At 39.6% G+C, this 19,972-nt stretch overlaps 1 protein-coding gene across 4 annotated transcripts in view; it reads left to right on the top strand.

Annotated features, from left to right (window-relative positions):
- Nucleotides 1–10,118: 10,118 nt before the first annotated feature.
- col27a1b (collagen, type XXVII, alpha 1b) overlaps nucleotides 10,119–19,972 on the top strand; it is a 117,940-nt gene continuing 108,086 nt past the window's right edge. For 3 of the 4 annotated variants that reach the window (XR_014205902.1, XM_082168894.1, XM_082168892.1), the window contains exons 1-2: nucleotides 10,119–10,552; nucleotides 19,414–19,484. Coding sequence is in view for 3 of the 4 variants with exons in the window: in XM_082168894.1 (XP_082025020.1) it covers nucleotides 10,500–10,552; nucleotides 19,414–19,484 (124 nt within the window). In the remaining variant the exon portion in view is untranslated. The remainder of the gene's footprint in view (nucleotides 10,553–19,413; nucleotides 19,485–19,972) is intronic. The other variant, XM_082168893.1, reaches the window with a different exon arrangement.

Below are 19,972 nucleotides of genomic sequence, written 5' to 3'. Positions count from 1 at the left end.
CGTTGATATACTAGCCTCGGGTATCTGAGAATCGCCAACGAGTTTTTACAACAGTATTGTCAAATATCTATTCCGAAGCTGTGGGGGGAGCTCTAGAGAGAAACCTGCAAGCAAAAAGCGAGAATACAGCGAAGAAATCCCGCAACTACTGAGCCCTGCTTTAATCATAAGACAACTAGGACCCAAGTATAACAAAAAGATTGTGAAAAGGAAAATTTTTGACTGGGTGGACTAAGCTGCTTGGATTTTATTTTTAAATATTTCCATAGCTGTAGAAGCTCTTAAGAGCAAAGAGAAATAATTGAATTTATGTTTTTAAATCTTATGGATCTGCAGCAGTTAAGTCATTTTAAACTGACTTCCTCATCAATTCTGAGATAGAGATGTGTAAAAATGAGTACCATTTATGTTTCTGACAGTAACAGCACACATTTCTGAAGCCTCAAAAGGAGGAATGACCTCACACTAACCCCATTTTCTTTGACTTTGGCCCAACATTACACCTTCTCACAAGTAGGATCTATGCAAATACCTTACAGGCCTAGATGCCTGAAATGCCTCTTTGACAAATAGACCCTTCATAGACCCTTCTGATCCAGCTGACATCATAAGCTTCCAGTGTCCGTTAATCAGGTTAAGTAAATCTGTAAACAGGGGAAAAGATACATATTTAAAAGGCAGTAAGGGTTTGTGTAGGACGAAAGTTCAAAATCACAAACCTTGAGTGAAAATATATTGTGGATTGAAGATCAAAATGCATATCATTGTAATTAGGAATTTCAATATTCTCAACTTGTAGTCTAAAAATCTAGAAGTTATGGAAGTAGGTCAATAGTCACTGCTGGTACATTCACAATTCAGACGGTAACAACATTGCTGGGCTAGGATTCTGCCCTTTGTAGATCTACCTCAGTAGGAAGGCAGACAATCTTCCCCCCAAATGTCCTGTTTACATATGTGGAAAGGATAAATACTCCAATAGAAGTGGACTTGAGCACAGCTGTACCACAGACAGATGTTTTAGCTGTACTGTACTGTGCATGGGGTTTATCAAATCTTTATAGAGGCAGCAGTTCAAGTCTTAGTCTCTTTAAAAGGTGATTACTGCTATTAGAGAGGGTTTGTGGAGTTTGATAGCAACATTTGTAACACTCATTTTGTCTCACAGTGTTTACTTAATCATAAGTCACTGTTATATGCCATTTTACTCATCTGCTTACAGGGATGTGATTACAGTAAAATTTACTAGTAAATCAATTTTCTAGATTCATGTGCAAACTATAAATATGTTCATGTGCTGTTTAGACATTAATGCAAATGAATGCAAATTTTATCACTGACGCACAACATTTGTTTCTTGGCTCTATCATATCTGTCTACAAAAATCATACTGGATTTTTGCACAAGTTAACCTTATGAAATCCAATATGATAAGACAAAACCAGCAGGCTTCCATTATTATCCTCCAGCAAAGAATACAAAATAAAACTTTTTTTTGGCACCTGCGCATAGATCTGTATGTTGCTATATATGAGACAGCTAGTGAAAGGCTAACATTTATTTTATAATCCACTTAATTGATTAAAAGATTTACCAGTGTAATGATTATGGTCTCGTATTCCCCTGTCTTGTGTTTAAGAACTTTTATGTTGAAGTGTTTTTCTCATTGCCTGCCTTGTTAGTTTCTATAGTTACCCTTGTGTGTCCCCATAGCAAACCTAGTTAGTTCCAATAGTAACTAATCACTTACACATGTTCCTGGTCAGCCCCTCGTTAACCTGTGTGTATTTAAGCAGGTTCGAGCAGGTTTGAGCTTATGGACCTGTTGCTATGACAGCAGATCTTTGAAGAACCTAACAATCCTGGATCATATAAAAAATGTCGACAGTAAAATCCAGATAACCGACTAATCCACATAGGAAGAATGGGCCCCTGATCTGGTGTTGTCCGTTATGGTTGTATCATGTGCGTTCTTTTCCATATCGTTTGAAAGGCTTTAGGGAAATTTGAAAGGTTTGCCTATTCTGTGAATATTCTTGTCCATTTAGAAGTAATGGCTCACACTGCAGTCCAGAGGAGTCAAAGAACCTTTAATGCATTGTATATATTTCTGAACAACTTTTTTCCCTCATCTGTTTTGGAATGTTCTTTGATTGTGGTAATGTGTTGAAGCTTTGTGCTGATGACTTATCTCAGATAAAAAGGTTCACTATATTTGCAACTTTAACTCAACATGACAGGTTGAAATCAAGTCTTGCTGTGTTAATCTCCTAAATCCAATTACAAACTGTAACCTGCCTGGTTGTAATGCAGAGTGGTTCAGAAACAATAGAGAGAAGGATCCAAATGTAGTTAGATGACATTTGTTAACAAATAATACCAAAAGTAAATCCAGGAACACGAGATGAAGGCAAAAACAGAAATCCAGACACGACAGGAAAACAAAGTTATTTCTAATTAATTAAACAGTAATTCCAAACAAAGGCAAAACTGAACTGAACAAAACTGTAGGTTTCTCTAGTATTGGCTAAGGTCCAAATTAATAACTCAACCTTAAGAAACCACTGCTCACTAATTGGAACGTCTCGGGTTACTTCACTGTAAACTTGTTCCCTGAAAAAGCGGGAACGAGATGCTGCGCTTGATTCAGCACTCTGGGAACATTTTTGTGTGACCAGCTGTGAAATGTGTGTAACAGGTCAATGGACTTCGAACTTTTATAGCTTCGGACAGTGACATCATCGGAATGCACGCTCATCAGAGGCTATAATTACACAGGTGCATCAACAGATATAAATTTGTGTGAAGAGTAGTCCTTGGACATGCTCAGTGTGGCAATGAAGCGCAGCATCTCATTCCTGCTTTTTCAGGGAACAGGGTTACAGTGAAGTAACCAGAGACGTTCCCTTTCAAAAGCTACACTTAATGCTGCGCTTGATTCAGTGCTCTGGGAACGAGAATACCCACGCTGCCGCACTGGAGGTGTCTGGACCCCTCACGTTTGTGTAGTGTATGCTCACAAGAATGCGAAAGGTCTCAGACATGAGCTTGTGATGTTGACTCAAGGACGTGTGAGCCCGGAGTGGCATGAACATCCAAACCTAAAATCTTGTGTATGGAGATGACCAGGCTGCCGCATCACAAACATGCTGCAGGGGGCAACCCCCACCAAGGCTTAGGAAGATGCGACCCCCCTGGTAGAATGAGCCCTGATGCCTACTGGCGAAGCTAGGCAAGTCTCATAGGCAAGTCAAGTCAGCTTTATTTAAATAGCGCTTTTAGCATCAGGCAATAGCATTCCTCGCCCAATGTGAAATTGTCTGTTTTGCGACAGCCTGTTACAGCCCCCATGACAAACGACTAGTTGCTCTGACTTACCCCACTGGCTAGTGTGGTGGACGTAGGCCTGAAGAGCACGGACTGGACACAGTCTGTGAAGTTTCTCCTGATCCGGCATTGTGAACGGCGGAGGAAAGAAGGCCTCAAAAGTGACCGGATGTATGGTTGAGGAAGGAACCTTAGGCAGGTAGTCAGGATGAGGATGCAAAATTGCTTTCCCCATTCCTGGGGCAAAGTCTGAGCAAGATGGCAAGACAGACAGAGTTTGTAAATCCCCAAATCTTTTCAAAGAAGTGATAGCCATAAGAAAAAACATCTTTAGAGTCAGAAGCTTGTCAGGCACTGACTCTAGAGGTTAAAAGGGGGTCTCTACCAGCCTCTCATGGACTATAGCTAAGTCCCATGAAGGGATATTTGTTCTAACAGAGGCCTCAGTTGCCTGGCCCCATGAACGAAGCGGGCGAGCAGAGGATTCTTCCCGAGTGACACCAGACCCCGTCAATCACGGTGTGGCAAGCCGATAAAGCGGCCACATTAAACCCTGAGAGTGGCGGGGCATGTGCCTGCTGATAATTGTTCCTGCAGGAAGTCCAGAACTGAAACAATCCGGCAGCTAACTATATCTGCATTACGTGTAGTGCACCACCTTTCAAAGACATCCAATTTATTGGAATAACTACTTCTAGAGGAGGGAGCCCTAGCACTGAGAACGGTTTCTAAAACTTCAGATAAAAGCCCAGTGTCCCTCAGTCGGTACCCTTTAGGGGCCAACTGAGGGACACTGAAATAACGTCCGCTGTGCCCAAGACAGAAGGTCCCCTCCTTTCCACTATCGCCCAGGGCAAGCCGTCCAGGACAGATATTATTTCAGAGAACCAGACTCTGTTTGGCCAACGCGGCGCTATCAGTAAGAGGCAAGACCCTTGTTGGCGAGCTCTGGCTAGGACCCCCGGTAGCAGAGAAACCAGGAGAAACGCATACAGGTGCATGTTGGGCCATGTATGCGCCATTGCGTCCAGACCCAGGGAGGCTGGGTGACTCAGAGAGAAGTAGAGGGGACAAGGAAGGGGAGAGACCGCTCCTGTCTATCTTCCAGTTTAGAGTGTTTGGGAGTCTCTTGTTCGTGTGGCCAGTCTATCTGTAACCTGGCCACCGCTGAGTAACCACCTCCTTTATCATCATGTGAGGAACGCTCAGAGGTAGGCAACTCGTAGGCAACGAATCCATACCGGATTCAAGAGATTCGTTGTCCTCCACCCGAGCAGAAGAGGCACCGGACCCGTCTCTCGCCCCTCAGCAAGATCCATACGGGAGCCCCATACTGGCCTTGGAAGTAAGCAAAGCGAGCACAAAGCATCTTAACCGTGAATAATTCACAATGCTCACACTTGCCCTGATCCAACGCAAGGGCAGCATGCTCCTCCCCCAAACAAACAAAGCCATACTGTGTGTGTCGCATTCAGACATGGACCGTAAACATGGAGGCACACACCGTTTGCTTTGCACATCACAATTTTTTTTTCTTTCCCTTTTCACTTGTTTGACAGAGTGAGAGGATAAAGATAATTTTCTGCGCACTGCCTAGTGAAAACTAACTCCTAGAAGAGAGACATTTATTCCATTGACGTGTTACACACATATTTCACAGCTAGTCATACAAAAAGTGTTCCCAGAGTGCTGAATCAAGCACAGCATTAAAGGTATAGTGGAGGATTTTCTTTTTCCGGGTGGATCATCAAGACTATTGGTCCTCCTAATTGTCAATCATTCTGGTGATATGTTTACGTAAGGCCGTCGTACGTGCTCGTCCCTAGGTAGTTTTCGCGTTCTGCGCATGCGCACTTTCATGTGTATATGTGTGGTGAGCTACGGTTTCAGCCATTCATTGAAGCTCGCACCGGGTTTTTTCAAAATGTCTGAAGGTCGCAAGAGAAAAAGTGTCTACGAATTGTATGACAAGAAGAGAAAGGCCTCTGAAGAAAGAAACGAGACCAGTGTTTTTGGGAGAATTTTTCACACGCTGGCGTGCGCTAAAAGCACGGGTTTCCCACTGATGCCTCAGTCGCAAAGTTTCTACTTGACAGGTAAAGTTTGGCTTGTTTATTGGCCTGTAGCATGCTAAAGTTAGCTATAGAGATGCTTGTCGTAAATAGATTTTCACTTACCGGTGGCGAGTCTGACATAGTGGAAAAAGTGCAAATCTTCTTTTGGAAAGTAGGCTTGTATGAGCCATGCCAACAGCAACTTGTAAACAGAGCGTGCACGAGGAGAACTAGGCCCGTGCATGCTCTCTCGTGCACACGTTTAATAGGCGTTCCCTCTCGGGTGCAGGTAATGTGCATTTTTTTTAAAAAGTGGAGAGGGCGGTTCTTTTCTAAAATTCGGGAAAATCCTCCATTATACCTTTTAAGTGTAGCTTTTGAAAGGGAACAACAAATCTCTTCTCATACTTGCTAAGAAACACCTGGATGATGTCAAAGACTTTTAGGATAATATTCTAAGGACCGATTACTCAAAATGTAATTTTTTATTTTTTTATTTACAGTAGGTCTTCTTATTTCTGGAGTAAAGAAGTACAGTAGAGTATTCCACTGTAAGAATTTCATCTACATTACAGTAAAATTAGATGGTGTCAGTGTGATTGTATGGCCATGTTTTGCTGCTATGTCACATAGACGACCTGCTTGAAGGATGCTTGAAGGAAGAAGTATCTTTTAGGCTAGTTTGTAGTTTTACTGAGTATCAAAGATATTAGCAACTTTTACTTTCTACTTGACTACATTTTTGAACAAGTTATGTACTCTTTACTCCAATACATTTGTGAAGAGTAATGCAATTAATCGTTACATATTGCATGGAACCTAACTTTTTCTGCAGCAGTTTATTGCTGCTATAAAGAAGCGATATCACCATCTACAGGGCATTGGAGGTACTATAACTTACTCGCCCTTACTCACCCAAACTTGTCAACAAGGCTACTTTACTGAATGCGAGTGCATTAGCAGGTAGTTGCTCAATCGCACGTGTTTCATATATGAGATGAGGCTGAAACCAGCACGTCCAGTGCAAGTAGGCTTTGACTATTTCATTTTACTTAAAATTATTTTATTTATCCATTATATTGAAGATACTTTTTTTTTGAAGGATATTGGTTTTCTTATGCCCTTGTTGAGCACTTGAGCTTAACTGAGACTTGAGAGTTAGCAGATGTTTAAGAGGCTGTTGTGTCAACCTTGATTTAAATATTTAGGTCTTCAGTTTTATTTTGATTTTGGAAAAATAAACTTGATCGCACTCCTCACAAATCAACTGTTTCTTGGTTTTCACTGGCATGTATTTTAGGTGTTGAGGACTAGTTCCTCTTTGAGCTTACGTTCAGTATGAGTAAAATACTTAAGTACTGTTAAAATCAGATACTCTAAGACTTTTACTCAAGTCGTATTGATATTGGTGACTCGTAATGGAATAATTTTCGCTGTAAGGTATCTGTACTTTTACTCAAGTATGGTTTTCAGGTCATCTTTACACCTCTGCTATCTACTTGCATTATATGAACTCACGCAGATGGATTACTTCTTTTTTTTTTTTATTAAAAAATGTCATATGTGCTCATCTAAAGAAAGTCATATCGGCATGGCATGAGGATTAGTAAATGATGAGAGAATATCCATTTTAGGGTGGAGTATCCTATAATCTGTGTACAAACTGAAGATTAAAGTTGGCATGAAACGGAAGTTACGATCCTCTATTCTTCCCTGTTGTGACGAGTGAAATGGCTTCTTGAATGAGAAAAAATCTAGGGCGGTACTTGATTTTGTCCATCAGGAATTGATCGTTGTGGTTTACTATTGCTGTGATCTCATGTGAGTGAAAGGTTGTCCTGCCCTCGCACCAGCAAAAACGTCATCAGAGAAAAAAAAAGATGTCGAAGTGGGAGGGGAAGACATTTTGATTTAAGATTAAAAGGGCACATGATTTAAATAAATAAATAAATATGTGCACAGATAAACCACTTATAATAAACACTGCAGCATTCCATATAAAATAAGAATTGTTCATTTTAATTTCATAGTGACTTAAAGGCATAGTCCACTCAAAAAGAAAAATTCTGTCATCATTTACTCACCCTTCCAAACAATTCGTCTAAAACTTTATTCAATTTCTGTATTAGGCTATTAGCTGAATGCTATACTGACTTCAAAAACTTGAAGCATTGTTAATTTCATTTTTATTTCATATTTTTTCTTCTATTGTAGCCTATGTTCTATTGTTTATAATTTGAGCCAAATTCTGACTCGTGCGACTCTTTTTTGGGTCGGGCCGATTTTCAGCTTTGCCTACGAACCGATTTCCATAAACTCAGTGTTTAATCAATTTAGCCTATCAATTTAATAATAAAAGTAGCCTAGGCCTTCCCTAATAATAATAATAATAATACAGTAATACTAATAATAATTTAATACATAAATTGGAAATGCTAAATCATCTTGATATTGATAGCTGATGCTTGTTTTGACAATATCTCCGGATACATGATATCGTCTATAGGCGCAACCCGGCACAAGGGTTTATCGCGCTGATTCGTGCATTTTTCACATGTGTGAGCAGTGAAGTTGCAGCTCGACGTTCGGATCGTAAGTGTGAGCACATAAATCCTGAGCTTTGGCTTTACATCGCATGCGATCATCTCGTTCAGTGTGAGTAGGTACCTTGCTGAAATCGCAGAGACATTGTATGCCCGCCTTTAACAAAGTAATCAATCAGCAATCACACATCAACGTGGAAGGCGTTGCCTTCTCTCACGTGACTTTTCGCCAGTATCCCGTGATTACAAACAGCAATTCCAAAATCCGCTCTCTGACAATTCTAACACAATTCACTTTGGACTATCATTCACAACGTCATCATTTAAGGTATGTTTGAATTAGCATTACGAAATCAGCATGCAAATCCCCTGCTAGGGGAAACACTACCCAGCAAACACAGAACGTTGGCACAACGTACCCAACCTTCTAACAACGTTTTATCAACAGGTTATCAAAGGTTGCTATAAATATGTTGTGTGGTGTAGGTTGTTACAGCGTTGTCACAATGTTGACATTAAACCACCGTTCAGGGCCATTGCTTAAGGTTGTGCCAACGGTGTCTTGACAACCACTGGACTAGCCTACATACCCAGCAAACACAGAATGTTGGCACAACATACCCGACCTTCTAACAACGTTTTATCAACATGGCCAAAAGGTTTCTTTAAATACGTTGTGTGGTGAAGATTGTTACAGCGTTGTCACAATGTTGACATTGAACCACCGTTCAGGGCCAGTGCTTAAGGTTGTGCCTAGGGTGTCTGGACAACCACTGGATGACATATGTACTCGTCACTGCCCTGAAGCGCGAAAATCAGCCTTTTAAATTTCAACTGACCATTGGGCCTTCTCTCATAATGAGAGTCTCATTCTTCATCGAGCAGTCCTTACGTGAGAATTGCGTTTAATTTACCTCAGCTAAATAAGATACGTAATTATTCAAACACAACCTAAAAACTTCCTTGTCTAATGTGACATTTATTTGAACATCTTCTGGTCAGGTATGAAAAATATTTAACTTTATGCCAAAAGTATGAAGCCAAAAGACTTTAATGATGAGTAATTGATTTCAGCGCGTTGCACGTTAATGCTTTTTCCAAATTTTCTTTTTTTTTGTGGAAACGCACAGAGAAAAACGGGACGGGACGGGATGAGGAGGAGGGATGGTCGAGTTAGCCTCCGTTTTGTTTGACAATACTTCGAACGTCAACAAGAAGTGACGTCACCCAGCATCGCTTATAGCACCTTTAAACTCACAAACCCCTGCAGTTCCATCTCTAACACCAATCTTGGAAACCCTGACGTAATGTAATATACTGTATAATGCACTTCATGTTGTTGATAACCAAGAATGGAATATATTTTCTCACTCTTTGTATTCTTATATCAATATGGGATATGGCACAAGAATTTCCTATTCAAATCAATGTGATAAACGAGTTAGGTCACAAGCAATCGAAAAGTAATCGAAAAGTAGTCAGATACTTTAAATGTGTAATGTAATGGATTACGTTAATGACAACAATTTTTGCCATGTCATTTGAAATCAGTTTGTTGTGGGTGAGGGTAATATAAAAATAAGAGTACAATCAGGTAAAAAAAAAATTACAAATAAAATATTAAAGCCTTTATAAAGCCCACAAACTTTTAAAGATTTTACAGCTTTCTTTTTTAAAGAGTCTAATAATACTGGCTCTGTGCAGCCTATACTTCAGTCAGCAAAACCATAAAGTTGGGATATGTATTAGCAGCATTGAATGTGAAATTTGGTCAAAACAAAAGTAAATAAATTAAATAAAAGCACTTTTCATTCTCTTAAGAATATTCAGCGAAGCCCAATATATTTTCTGGGACTCCTTTAACTGTGGACTTCCTTATAAATGCACTGAAAGAAAGGACTTTGTAATTGCTTTAAATACATAAAAAAATAATAATAATGTCTTCTTGTTGAAAGTTAACAAGATAGACTTTCACAAGAGCAAATGCCCAAATCAGCATGAAAGTGCGATGAGGGAACTAATGATCCACATCTGTGATAAATTAAATATAGGCCTACATATATTGGCTTATTTTTTTATCTATTTTTTTCGACGAAAGCGAAAATAAACGCGTGGGTTTAGAAAGACACACCTTCCATTGAATCCCTTCTAGTTTCCAGAGCGAAGTGTTTCTTCCTCATAAGACAGTTGAGGGCGACAGAGGGAAATATGCTTCCAGTGTCTCAAATCTTCAGCATGCCTACTAAGTACTTGAGATTCGGCGACTTGACTAAACGCTTGTACTTCACTTCAGCAAACGATGTCTGTGCCTCTTTGGACTTAACTTTCTAGTTTTCAGCATCATCGGATCTATTACTGTCAGATGGAAAAGTCTGCATTGCGCCTCGCAGGTTTCTCTCTTTGGAAAGCACTACATTTGTCAATTGGGAAAGACTACGGCATGTAGTGTTGTAATACAGTGGTGCATTAAGACCTTCAGCAGTTATTAAGGGACGTTGTGATATGGAAGTAAATCAGCAACTCTGTCATGTCTTGACTGCAGCAAACACTCCCGAGGAAGAATGAAGTAAGCGCGATGGAGCCGGACAATGCCCCGAACTCCAGACTCAAAGCAGCTGGAGTCGGGGGGTGAGTAACGTCATGGCAATAGATAGATAGATTTCACACAAATGTTAAATGGGTCATAAATTAGCCTGTTGGCTGTCAGCTCGGTTACATAAGGAAGAATGAGTTCGCGAAGGGAGGTCCGTTATGATGTCCATTCTGAAGTTTGGGGAAACTTGATGAATGAATGGGACAGAGAAAACGTGTTTAACTTTTGTGAACAGCATTCTATCAGAACCAGAAGTAAATAATTGTTTTGAGAAAAATATACCTTTGTTTTAGATTAACTTATTTTTTTTACTGATTTAATGAATTAATTGCTTTAAATTGTGTTTTGTAACCAGTGGTTAGTTTAGGAGTTATTTAGCCTACTTGTTTTTTAGTGTCCTGCTCAGCTGTTTTGTCAGGAGGCTATTTACTTAGTATTTCAATTGTTTTCCAGTAAAATCAAACAAGATCGTTTCGCTTGAGAAGCTAAAATGCGTAACACACTTTTTCAGTGAACTAAAAAAAAAAAAATATATATATTTTTTACCTCATTTGGCAAACTTTTTTTTCTTTATTTTAAGCAAAGATATCTGACAGCATTTTGTGAGGTAGCCTATAATTTAAGAAAAAAAATATATAACGAGTATAATTATCTATAAATTATATAGTTAGTTTATTGATAGATTGATTGATTGTGTTTTTCTCCAGATCCATGTTTGGTGTTTCTCTAGCCTAAGTTTTCTCATTTGTATAACTGGCATAGAGTGATCAGTTGTTACAGATCTTGATTGCATTTGTATACAATTTCCATTTTATATACTTTATTAGGGGTGAAATCATGTGTTTAGATTAGTGCTGTCTCTCTCTTGCACTCTCTGAACTGTATCATTGTCCATGGCAAGGATTTAGTTCTTGTGGCTATGACAGAAAATGCTGACTAAAGTAAAATACTAAATTTGGTCACGAATGGCATTCCCACATCCACAGTGTCGGCACATGGGGGCAGAAAAAGAATATATAACTGAACACCAGAGTGACGGAGGAGTCTTAAGATGTCATGTAAATCCACCTTTGCTTATTGTCATAGAATCAACCATTTTTGCTGCATAGTGCAAATTGATCAACACTCATTATAAATACCTCAATATATCTGCACTCGTCAATCCATTTCTTGGAGTCTCCATTAGAATTTCAGTGACACTGCAGGACCACCTAGACCACCACTAATTCACAATTTTTTCTTTCATGTTTCTTGGGTGATAGATCAAATTTAAGAATTTAAGAAGAATCAACTCAAATTGGATCTGTACTAACCTATATTTTGAATTATGAATTATAGTCAATGAGTGCATTGAATCATTGACCATAATTCAATGCACTCATTTTAGTGTATCAGTTTTTGATTGATTTAAGAGCTTTTAGAATGAAGCTCTCAGAATTTCCTCGCCTTGGCATACTGAGAGGAAACACTCACTTTCTATATGGAGCATTGCAAATTTTTGGTATCCAGGCAGATGATAAGCTTTGACTGCCTACTGAGCAGAAACAGCTGTTAGGGCTTTACAGTAGATACTGCTGCTGCTGCCAAGTGTTCCTGGGTCTACAGGCAGATGGAGCGTTGCTTTTGGACACTGACTAGACTGATAATTTAGATGGATGTGATGATGCTTTAGTGTAGAATGGAACAATGTGATCCCAATACTTTGTTTTCTTTCGGTAGCGGAGAAAAAAAAAAGATCAGTGGCAAAGAGTTTTTGGTTCTTTGGTTTGACCTTTCATGGGTTTTAAATAACTCTCTCAGAGGCCTTGTTGTTTTCTCAGTGTTGCAATACACTACTGTTGGACCTTTAAGCTGCTTGTCACTCATTGTCATTTGAGAGATTGGACACATAACATAAACTTCTTAACATAACAAAACAGATTTCTAGTCAGTATGCATGTGGGAAATAAATGCTTGAACTTTATTAAACTCTTAGGATATACACTACCATTCGAAAGTTTTGGGTCAGTGAGATATTCTTTTTAAATGTAAAAAAAAACAACTAATATTTTATTTATAAATATAATATTTATTCAGCAATGGTGCATTATAGGGGACCTATTATGCAAAATTCACTTTTACTTGGTGTTTGAACATAAATGTGTGTCAGCATGTGTGTACGCAACCACATATACACAATGGGTCTCATTCATGAAACACGAGAACGAATTTTTGTGTAAATCGTGTGTAAAGTGGTTCTGGCGTAAATTTTCGGATTCATTAAAATGTTCGTATTTTCCAAATGTTAGTTGGTACGAAAGAAATCTACACCTGCTCCCAGCCACGCGTAAATAGTGTGTTTAACATCCGAACGTTTTGCTCATTAATAAGGCTGCATTTTAATTCACCTTAATCGGGTACATATTACACAGCATTTTGAAAAAATATTATATATAGTAATTACATACGGTTTTTCTTTTTACTTTTATTACGAGAGCCAATAATAGCATCTGCAAACGGAACACAAGTCCGCAAGTCTTTTATTTTTTAAAATATTTTTTATATTCAAGCTGTTTATTCATTTATTTATTTTTTCCGCAAGTCACAAGTGTTGCAGTCAAGCTTCATGTCGAACCATTTTCTTTTCACTTCTGGGACTGTTCGATTAACAGATGAAACTCCGTTAACTGCATCTGTAGGCTATGCTGCCAAGCATTTTTACCTAAAGCATTTAGGTAAAAGCATTATTATCTAAAAAATCCTTTTTTTTTTTGGACCTGATACGGTATTTCCCAGAATTCGGGCCTATTTCTGTCCACAGGGTGTAATTCTATTAAAAACTAATTAAATCTAATATATTTTAGCACCACTAATTAGTATAAACAAAAACAAGCCTAGACTTTTTAATGGCTGCTCTTACTAATTATTTTAACACATTTTATTGGTGTTTTGTGGTACATTATCTGTGTTCTGGTGTTGTCCGCCACCAGAGTTTTCTCATGTCATGCCATATCTCAAACATTATTTATCACAAATTAATAAAAAAAAAAATGTATATGAATTAAATGTTACCTGAACTAATAAACTACATGCACAGATTAAGCATATATATGCATTTTGTACTTTATGTTGCTTAATTTCTACCTGTCCCATGGTTTAGCCGTCATTACCAACACGCTCTGCATAAAGGCACTTTCCTACTTTTTTTTCATCAAAAGTTTATTTGGTAGCCATGGTAACCTAATATCATAGTGGAGCATATGGATTTCAAGCTGCAAGACTGATGCCTTGATGTTCAGAAAAGTAAGTAAATCTACTCTTTATTTTTTGTGTTGGGCATGTACACTTATTATGCGTCATTACCATATGTGTTGTATTTCTGTAATTTTAAACATTTTTAGATTATTTTTATCACTTTAATAGTTAAAATGGTGTACATTACATGTAGAAAGCTAGCTACACTTGTTTAGTCATCATCTTTGCTTGTAAGGCTAGTTTTTTGACAAAAATGTCATTACCAGCACAGTCATTACCAGCACATTACAGCTTGTGCTGGTAATGACAGGTTGTGGTGGTGATGACGGCAGATACATTAAACATACTGTTCTTTAAAGAATTTATGTTGAATACGTTATCTTAAATGAATTAATATACATTTACCAATCAAAAGTCACTATATTTTAAATTAAGTAATGCATTTGTTTTTAAAATACTAAATTAATTCATTATAATTGTTGTGTTTAGGTGTGACATGGATCCAAAAGCAGCTGTCTAAAGGTCCAAATCATACAGAAAATGTCTAAAAGATAAGGGAGCTGGTGGGAGAGGAGACCAGGGTGGAGCCGGAGAGCCGATGAGACAGGGCAATGCAGAGGATCTGGAGGGACTTGGCAACGCAGATGGCTCTGGCGACTGAAGCGCAGGCGGGGATCCAGAAGGCCACGGTGGAGCCAGGGGGACCGAGGACCAAGGTGGAGCTGGAGGGAGAGAGGAGCTCAACGGAGCCAGAGGGACGAATGGACGAGGCAAAGCCAGAGGAGGGTAGTCCCGAGGCGAGGGCAGGGCAAGGAATGACCAAGGTGGAACTGGGGGGACGAGGGAACCCGGGGGAGCTTGTGGACTGATGGGCCACAGCGGAGATGAGGGAGACAGGAGCCACGGCGGAGCCAATGGTCCGATAGGCCGCAATGGAGTCCGGGTCGAGGAGGTCGGAGGCGGAGACCGGGGATCCACCGACCCTAATGGAGTGGATGACAGGCAGACCCACGGCGACTCCACCTCCCCGAAGGTTGTTAGAGGAGCAGAGGGGCTGACTGGCAGTGGTGGAAGAAGGGTTGAGAGGAGGCAGATGGGAGGAGGTGGGAGAGGGAGGCTGGGTGGGAATTCAGATTCAGGCTCGGGAACAGAAGATTCAGACTCAACCGGACTGACGTGAAGCGTCTCTGGCTCGGCGGGCACGACGTGAACAGTCTCTGGCTCGGCAGGCTCGACGTGAAGATCAGGCTGGTCAGGCATGACGTGAAGATTCTCAGGCTCGGTAGACATGATGTGAAGATTCTCAGGCTCGGCAGGACTGGCCTCTGGAAGACGAGATCCAGGAAGGGCGGTCTCGGCGGGACGAGACTCTGGACTGGGCGTGGCCGCGGCCATCTTGGCTGAGGGCTCAGATGGTGAGGCGGTGGCCTTCTTGGCTGAGGGTTCAGGCAGCGAGGTGGCGGCCATCTTGGCTGAGGGTTCAGGTGGCGAGGCGGCGGCCATCTTGGCTGAGGGCTCAGACGGTGAGGCGATGGCCTTCTTAGCTGAGGGCTCAGGCGGCGAGGCGGCGGCCATCTTGGCTGAGGGCACAGACGGTGAGGCGTGAGGATTCCCTGGCTCTGGCTGTGTTCCTGATCGAAGCCCGACACTTTTCAGACACCGGAGGACAATTTCCCTCCAGTTCAGTCCCGTGGTGTCGGGGAGATCAATGGGACGGTTGAAAGTGGCCCCAATCAGGAACAAGGTCCTCAGGGTCTCATCGTCGAGCAGGCTGGTAAATTTAAGACGACAGAAGTTCATTGTGAAACTCAAAAAATCAGTGCTCTCCTGAGCCACCGAAATAAACTGAGCTCCATCATCCATTTTGGAGGTCCGTAGTTCTATCACTGTGTGGTGCAGGCAGAAGATGAGGAGACAAAAGTTCCAATACAAACTTTTCCTTATAATAATATCCAACGGGTACAGACAGGCAGAAGGTTACACACACCAAAATAGGACTAATAGGACTAACACAAACAGAACACAACTGTGACAACCTGTTCTAAACTGCCCTCCTGTTTCATGTTTTTTTCTTTATTCAACATGGTTATGAAATGATTAAATAGTCTGTTTAGACTATAATTATACTGAACCAATCCTGTTCACAAGGAACACAGTTCATGTTTGATCTTCCATAATCAGATTAAACTATGTTTTGATGTTTAAACAGATTACTAGCTGTTTATTTATTATTATTTTTTTGTTGGTCTGAAGTCACTTAGGCTCTTAAAGGGATACTCCACTTTTTTTGGTAATAGGCTCATTTTACAAGTCCCCCAGAGTTAAACAGTTGAGTTTTACCGTTTTCGAATCCATTCAGCCAATCTCCGGGTCTGGCGGTACCACTTTTACCATAGCTTAGCATAGATCATTGAATATCTCTCATTCCTGCGTAATAATCAAGAAACGTTGCTGTCGTACCATGGGTCCAGCAGGCGTAATGACGCAGCGCCTGAAAATAGTCGATCCTAGTATAGTCTATCGAGCTGGGGACTATTTTCAGGCGCTGCGTCATATCATTACGCCTGCTGGACCCATGGTACGAAAGCAAAGTTTCTTGATTATTACGCAGGAATGAGAGTATAGTTCCTAGTCAATTCAGCCTAGAAAATCGCAACTTTTAATTGTCCGTCGGTCTTAGTACACGATGTAACTACAGAAGAGTCAAATTTTAAAAAGGAAAAATATCGAAACTCTTTGGTCATTTTTTGAGATAGATGCTAATGGTCTTGTCCGATTCAATGATCTATGCTAAGCTATGCTAAAAGTGGTACCGCCAGACCCTGAGTTCGGCTGAATGGATTCGAAAATGGTAAAACTCAACTGTTTAACTCTGGGGGAGTTGTAAAATGAGCCTATTTCCAAAAAAAGTGGAGTATCCCTTTAAATTACAATAGCTTATGATCAGTGATTTGTCATCACCGCAACAAACTGTCATTACCAGAACTGCAGTGTCATCACCATCACCATACATATTTTTGCCAATAAATTATGTATAAATTACAAAAACATCCTACAATTATTTGTTTCTGACAATGTTGGACAGTCTAAATGATCACTGTATTAAAAAGTTTTGATATATGGCATTCACTTAAAATAAGCTTATATTCCAAGCCAGGGTAGATTGATGAATCAGAAATTTAGATACTTAAATGACTATAATTCATCTTGCAAGTAAAAATCAACAATCCCAGTAAGTTCAAGATAAAATAGATTGTTATGTGAAACCACAAAATGTTTTAAAAGCACTGATTTATCATTTAAGTTTTATTTTTTACATATATTCGATGATGTGATGGTAATGACACATTTACTTGACATAGTTAAGAAAATGGCAAAAAATCATAAATTCCCTTATCTTATGGTCTCAACCAAGCTCATAACATCGCTCCTGACTTAAGGACTGATAATTTGATGTATACCAATTAGTCACATTTGGAATTTTAATTTTCAAAATTGCAGCAACCCAATTTGGCCCTTAATCTGAGAAATGCCCCACTATGTACGCTTGAAAATAAAATGTGGCGTTTTGAATGACCTTCTGATAATAAAACTTCAATTTCTGCATCTGAGAAATTTCTCTTCTTCATTCGCTTTTGAGAAGACGTTGAAATCCTTCGTTTCGTGTCATAATATCATGCCCATATATAGTTGTCAGTCGGTTTTAATGGGCGGGATTTATGGTAATTGAGAATGAGCGTGCAGGCGCGCGTCCCATTTACGACTGATTGGAATTCATTAACCCACACACACATTTCACTATCAAATCTGACGTTTACGAAGTATTTGTGAATCAGGAGAAGAATTTTCGGGAATGTCTCTTTACGCACAAATCACTCACATATTTACTCGTATATTTACGAATGTTTCATGAATGAGACCCAATGTGTGTACGCAACCACATAATGGTAAAAATCCACCCACTCATTTTTATTAATCCCCATAAGTCATAAGCAGTGTCTCAGAATAAGCCGAATATGGGGTGGTGGTAGCGCAATGGATAAGACACATGCCTTTGGTGTGAGAGACCCGGGTTCGAATCCACTGTGAGACACCAATGTGTCCCTGAGCAAGACACTTAACCCCTAGTTGCTCCAGAGGCGTGCGACCTCTGACATATATAGCAATTGTAAGTCGCTTTGTATAAAAGCGTCAGCTAAATGAATAAATGTAAATGTAAATGTAAGCCGGTTTCAGTTTCTATGCAATGTGATGTCACATATGCTTAGGCCCCGCCCACAACTGCTGATGGACTCTGCACTATTAGAACAGACTCCGCTCTGTGTGAGCTGTACCAGCCTGATCTCACGGCAATTCGTACGAATTCTACGAGGTGGCTAATTCGTACAAATTCATACGACCTCACTCGTACGAATTAGTACGATTTTTGCTAAATCGTACATATTTTACGAATTGCCCAATTCGTATGAATTCATACGAATGACCTACCCCTGACCCCGCCCCTAAACCTACCCATCACGTGGGTTTAGACAAATCGTACAAATTCGTACAAGTGAGGTCGTACGAATTCGTACGAATTAGACACCTTTTTATCACTCGTACGAATTTGTACGAATTGGTTGTGAGATAGCGTTGGCTGTAAACAGTCCGCGATGTTTTTTACATAATCTTGTGTGTGTTATTGACAGTTTGAGCACAATAAGATGTGAAAGAGAACTTAGTTTAATACTCACGGGACGCTCTGTCTGACATCCAGCTTTCTGTGCGGGTGCTTCGGGTGTGCGCACTCAGAAAACCATATATCAGAAGTTTAGACTGATAAGGCTTTAAAACGCATGCCGATAATAAACTTTCATGATGATGAATCACTGCAATGTCACATGAGCGTGACCGCGATAGAGATGATTATCAAAACCAAACAGATGTTTTCGTTTTTTGGCAGAGTAATCCAATACATGAGCGGTACAGGCTTCACCCTCTTCTGGAAAGCAGGGTGGGGAGCAGCAGCTCATTTGCATTTAAAGATACATGCATGAAAACAGCATGTTCTTTCTATCCATTAAAGAATCCTAAAATGCATACATTTTCACAAAACAATATTAAGCAGCATAACTGTTCACAACATTGATAATAATAAGAAATGTTTCTTGAGCTCCAAATCTGCATATTAGAATATTTTCTGAAGGATCTTCTGGCACTAAAACTGCAATAATGATGCTGAAAATTCAGCTTTGCAATCACAGGAATATATTACATTTGAAAATATATTAGAACAGAAAACAGTTATTTAAAATTTTCACGTTATTGCTGTTTTTATTGTATTTTGATCAAATAAATGCAGCCTTAGTGATTGATCATAAGTCTTCTTTAAAAAGTAATGTTAATAAATAAACTTTTGAATGGTATTGTGTAAACCAGTTTTATTTTAAATTCATTGTCTGGGGTTGTTCTTCTGTGAAAATTGTGGATAAGGCATAACATTAATATTGGCAGAAAAATGACTGGACATTAATTCTGTTACTATTAAAACCGTGTATCTACTGTTGATATTAATGCTTGAGCTGTGATGTTGCCAGAAGGCATTGTAAAATCACAAATCAATTTCAACTAAATGTTAATTTAGTCAGTTTGTAACTGTAATTCATGTTGTTGTTTTTAACAGGAGAGCTGTCTTTCTCTGCATGGTTCTTTACTGTACATGCTGTCTGAGGTTTTCACAAGCACAGTCTGCAGGTAAGTGATTTTCATTCATATATTTTTTAAAACCTGTATATTTTCGAACACAATTTTAGTGCCTGATCAGCATGCAAACTATGCTTATGTTCACTTTCACCATGGTCTGGACATCTGTGTCATAACCCTGTACGTTACATGAGCACATGGGTTCATTGAAGTCCAAAGACCTCACACTGCCTTGCAATAAAGTTTGAGGATACTTGACAGGACTTGGATAAATAGACCTCTAATGTTACAACCCATTGGAGTTTTCCATGAGTCAGAGGTGAAAGAGGCTATACATGTAGGTTCTTAGTTTTTAAGAAGCAGTGTGCTCCGTATTTGCCAGTGAACAATATTCAGATGATATATGGAGCAGCCTTTGATCAACAACATATGACTGGTCTGAGTCTGTTTATTTTTCTATAGTAAATCAGAAGCCATTGCTTCTGTGATTCTATATGCTTTGTGTTTGATTCCAACCTCATTCGAATGGCATTGTGCCT

This window comes from Leuciscus leuciscus, assembly GCF_965113295.1.
Source record: "Leuciscus leuciscus genome assembly, chromosome: 5".
In the NCBI taxonomy this organism is placed as follows: Eukaryota; Metazoa; Chordata; class Actinopteri; order Cypriniformes; family Leuciscidae; genus Leuciscus; species Leuciscus leuciscus.
The sequence above is the reverse complement of the archived record's forward strand: the minus strand, read 5'-3'. Positions and strand labels throughout refer to the sequence as shown.